The sequence below is a fragment of the Protomyctophum bolini genome, assembly GCF_963924005.1.
Source record: "Protomyctophum bolini genome assembly, chromosome: 11".
NCBI classification, from domain to species: Eukaryota; Metazoa; Chordata; class Actinopteri; order Myctophiformes; family Myctophidae; genus Protomyctophum; species Protomyctophum bolini.
Window position 1 is genome coordinate 795,381 of NC_137872.1, and position 3,870 is coordinate 799,250.

Below are 3,870 nucleotides of genomic sequence, written 5' to 3' on the forward strand. Positions count from 1 at the left end.
TTGCGTTTGGCATGCCAAGCAACACAATTCAGAGAAATGGGATTCCAGCTGTAAACCTGAAGTTGTTGTAACCTTTGACCTTTAGTCACACTTTTCCATCATCTGGAGGAATACCATATTTGGGTGCAATTGTGCAGAGAATCTCCTTAGACAGCACTGTATGTCTTCTCAAGCAATGGATAATTACATTGTGCGCGTGTGTGTGTGTGTGTGTGTGTGTGTGTGTGTGTGTGTGTGTGTGTGTGTGTGTGTGTGTGTGTGTGTGTGTGTGTGTGTGTGTGTGTGTGTGTGTGTGTGTGCGTTTAGGCGATGGTTATTTAGGCTCAGTCCTCTTAACCACAGGTATGCCCTAATATGTACAGTATATTAAAATTGTCCAGTGGGTGGACATCACAAGCGTAACATCCGGACATAATTGGATGCAGGAGTAGATTTTAAGGCCACGTAGGGGCCTGAAAATCTAGCAGATTCTAGCAGAAGGTCATGACGGGTCGCAATGCTAAACATCCACGCTAAAACAAGAGGGAGATGATGAAGTTGTTGAAGGTTTCATGACTTAAAGTTTCATTTATTTAAAATGTTCTTATCTATTTTAGGTTTCACGACCTCATTTACACACACACACAACCTGAACTTTGAACATTCAGTGGATCTTCTGTTGGTCTGGGGGTTTTCTCTGTGGCCTTTTGAGCTGCGATGAAAACGGGAAAATTGTAATGTCACATAATGGGATTTGTGGACTGTTAAATCACAGTCCACAGGGAAATCAGAGCACTTGTTTGAGCCAGAAAAACCCAGACCACAGAAAATCTACTGAATGTTAAAAGTTCAGGTTTTTAGGGTGCAAAACTTTTTATTATTTTCTTTTACCTCTCTAACGCCAGCTCTCTGCTTCTCTCCCCACAGCTCCGTTAGAGACAGGAAGCTGCAGCAGGCATGGAGGAACTGGATCTACCTCAGATGCAGAAGGAGGTCGCCAGCCTGAAGTATCAGCTGGCCTTCAAGAGAGAGAAGTCCTCCAAAACAGTGACCGAGTGAGTTGCACCAAAAGCGCCTGTCGAAATAAAATAAAACGTTCACTCTGAAAGAATATATATTCAAAGATTTGTGCCGCATTTTGACAAGTTAGTTCATAGCTCTATACTCCGTCGCAGCCTGACCTCTGACCCCCACCAGTGGTCAGAGGAAGACGCGTATGGGGGGAGGGGGGGGGGGGGTATTCCCTGTCCAATCACAGTAATTATAACGGCAGCGCAGGGACCCCCAGGTGTTTAATGAGGTGGTATGCCCCATTCTCCCTCAGGCCGCCTCAGGACACACCTCCCTCGGAGAGGCAGAGATAGGGTGTGTGTGCGTGCACTGCTGCTGCTCGGGCAAATCTGTGTGTGTGTGTGTGTGCACGTGTGTGTGTGTGTGTGTGTGTGTGGTACAACTGTCCAGATGTCCTTGTACGGTATATCTATGTACAGTATATATATGTGTGTGTGTGTGTGTGTGTGTGTGTGTGTGTGTGTGTGTGTGTGTGTGTGTGTGTGTGTGTGTGTGCGTGTGTGTGTGCGCGTGTGCACCTGCGTGTGCGTGTGTGCGCCTGCGTGTGCATGTGTGTGTGTGTGTGTGTGTGTGTGTGTGTGTGTGTGTGTGTGTGCATGTGTGTGTGTGTGTGTGTGTGGTGCTAGCATCTCAGCTCTGGTTCCCTGTGGTCCAGTTGGCCAGGTTTCAGACTGAGGGTCAACGGAGTGAGAGAGAGAGAGAGAGGGAGAGGGAGAGGAGCAACCCAGAGGACAGCAGCCTCTGGGTTGCTCCTCTCTCTCTCTCTCTGCAGGCCTTCCTCCTCCTGCCTGAACAGGCACTGGTCTTGTCTTTGCCTGCATGATGGTCAGGTGGTCCTGCTGTCTCTCTCATCGATGTGCTAGGCTAGGCTAGGCTAGGCTAGGCCATCGGCAGGCTGCTCGGTGCCGGCACCCTGCTTTTGGCACGCCTTTTGACAAGGCCCTGTTGTTGGTGCATCTGTCCAAGTTTAAAATGTTCAGTCAAAACTCAAAAGACAAACACACTACTGTTCAGATTCAGATTCCTTTATCATGTTTATGTCAAAGCAAATTCCTATGTGTGTTTACACAAATGACAAATAAAGTTTATTTGTCATTTGTGTAAACACACATTTTTTGCTTTGACATAAACATGAGTGCATTCAATTATTTTTTCACACAGACATAAGACAACACCGTGCAGGGAAATAAAATAAATATAAAGTGCAGGGTTATACAGTAGTTCATAGTGCACTGTCTGTGCAAATGAAAATAAAGGCGAAAGCCACAAAAAGAATCATAAAGAAAATAAATAAAAAAAGGACAAACAAACAAACAAAAAAGCCTGCGTAGCGAGGCTAGTTTTCAACTGATTTAAAAATAAAGTGTTGTGCGCTCATCATGCAGGTCGTTTATTGAACCAGAACGAGTGGCCACTCCCCCAAAGCAACTGACTCGACGACTATTTTGGGAATGTTTTGGCTGTTTGGTTTGACTCCAGTCCCAACTGTACTGTACTGTACTGTACTGTACTGTACTGTACTGTACTGTACTGTACTGTACTGTACTGTACTGTACTGTACAGGACTGTACTGACCGCCGGGACTCAGCAATGGTGGAAGAAATAACAAATAATATTAATCCCCACGTGTTTAATGAGGAGGTGGTAAGCGCTTCCACCTTGATTGATTGATTGATTGAATACTTTATTAACAGTACAGAGTACAGTCAAACAGTCTAAAAGAAAATCACCGAAAAGAAAAGTCATTGCGGTCTTTCGGGTCCTGGCTATTCAATTAATAATCATGACATGAAAAATAACATCAAAATTCACATAATCACAGAAAGCAGGGCGTGGTTATATAAGCCCATTTTAACTGGATGGAAACTGGATGGAAACAGAATAGCGTTATTAACAAGCGAAAAGAGGCCTCACTCACGGTTACCATCCTCCACACAGCGGTCTACATTACAGTAGAGTACAGTAGAGTATACAGTCTACATTACAGCTCAAATGTGTCCCTCTGCGCTCCGTTGGTAAAAAAATCTATAAAACAGGGGATTCAATGACATGTTCCATCCATGCACCGCACAGCAAAAACAATGACATCATGGAAATCAAGACCGTCTAGGCCATTTATACTTAGTTTGTTGCGCTGCTGGTGTCATATGTCACAAATTGCAGATCTACAGTCACGTTGTGAGAGCTCGTAGATCGACTTTTTTTTTAAGATAATTTATGCTACGCTATACAGTCAGTTATGTAACCGACACTATCTGAGGCTACTACTGTTACAAACGGTGGAAATAAGATAGACCTATATTGATCCATCATATTCAGTAGTATCATGTTAGTGTGGCATTATGCAGTTTAAAGGAGAATTCCATACTAAAAGGCTTTCTTACCTTTCTTTGTATGTGTCTGTGTCTGTGTCTGTCTGTCTCGTTCCCCTGCAGTCTGGTCAAATGGATAGAGGACGGCGTACCCGAGGATCCCTTCCTGAACCCGGAGTTGATGAAGAACAACCCCTGGGTGGAGAAAGGGAAATGCATCGTTCTCTAGAACACCACCATCCCCACCACACCATACACCACCCGGCCACACCACCACCACCATGAAACACCACCACCCACCACCACCACCACCACCCGAGTCCTTCACGATATGACCCCCGAACGCTCCTCTGACGACCCTCTTGACCGCCGAACCCCCTCTGTAGCCTGCGAGCGACAGCATAGCAGGAGAGCGCCACCCCCCCTACCCCCCCCCCCTCTAGTCTTCTTCATGAATGTAGAACTGCTGATGTTCTGACCCCTCATACACACGTGCACATGCACACGC

General features: G+C 45.7%; 1 protein-coding gene across 1 annotated transcript; it reads left to right on the forward strand.

The window, feature by feature from the left end:
* Positions 1-919: 919 nt before the first annotated feature.
* Positions 920-3,598, forward strand: gng13b (guanine nucleotide binding protein (G protein), gamma 13b). The gene is made up of 2 exons (XM_080775735.1): positions 920-1,034; positions 3,486-3,598. The coding sequence occupies exons 1-2, from the start codon at positions 937-939 to the stop codon at positions 3,589-3,591; spliced, it is 204 nt and encodes a 67-aa protein (XP_080631861.1). The 5' UTR covers positions 920-936; the 3' UTR covers positions 3,592-3,598.
* The last annotated feature ends 272 nt before the right edge of the window (positions 3,599-3,870 follow it).

Coding starts and splice junctions, on each gene's coding strand:
- gng13b (XM_080775735.1), top strand. CDS start 937: ATGGAGGAACTGGATCTACCTCAGATGCAGAAGGAGGTCGCCAGCCTG. Junction 1,035..3,485: donor TCCTCCAAAACAGTGACCGA/GTGAGTTGCACC, acceptor GTTCCCCTGCAG/TCTGGTCAAATGGATAGAGG.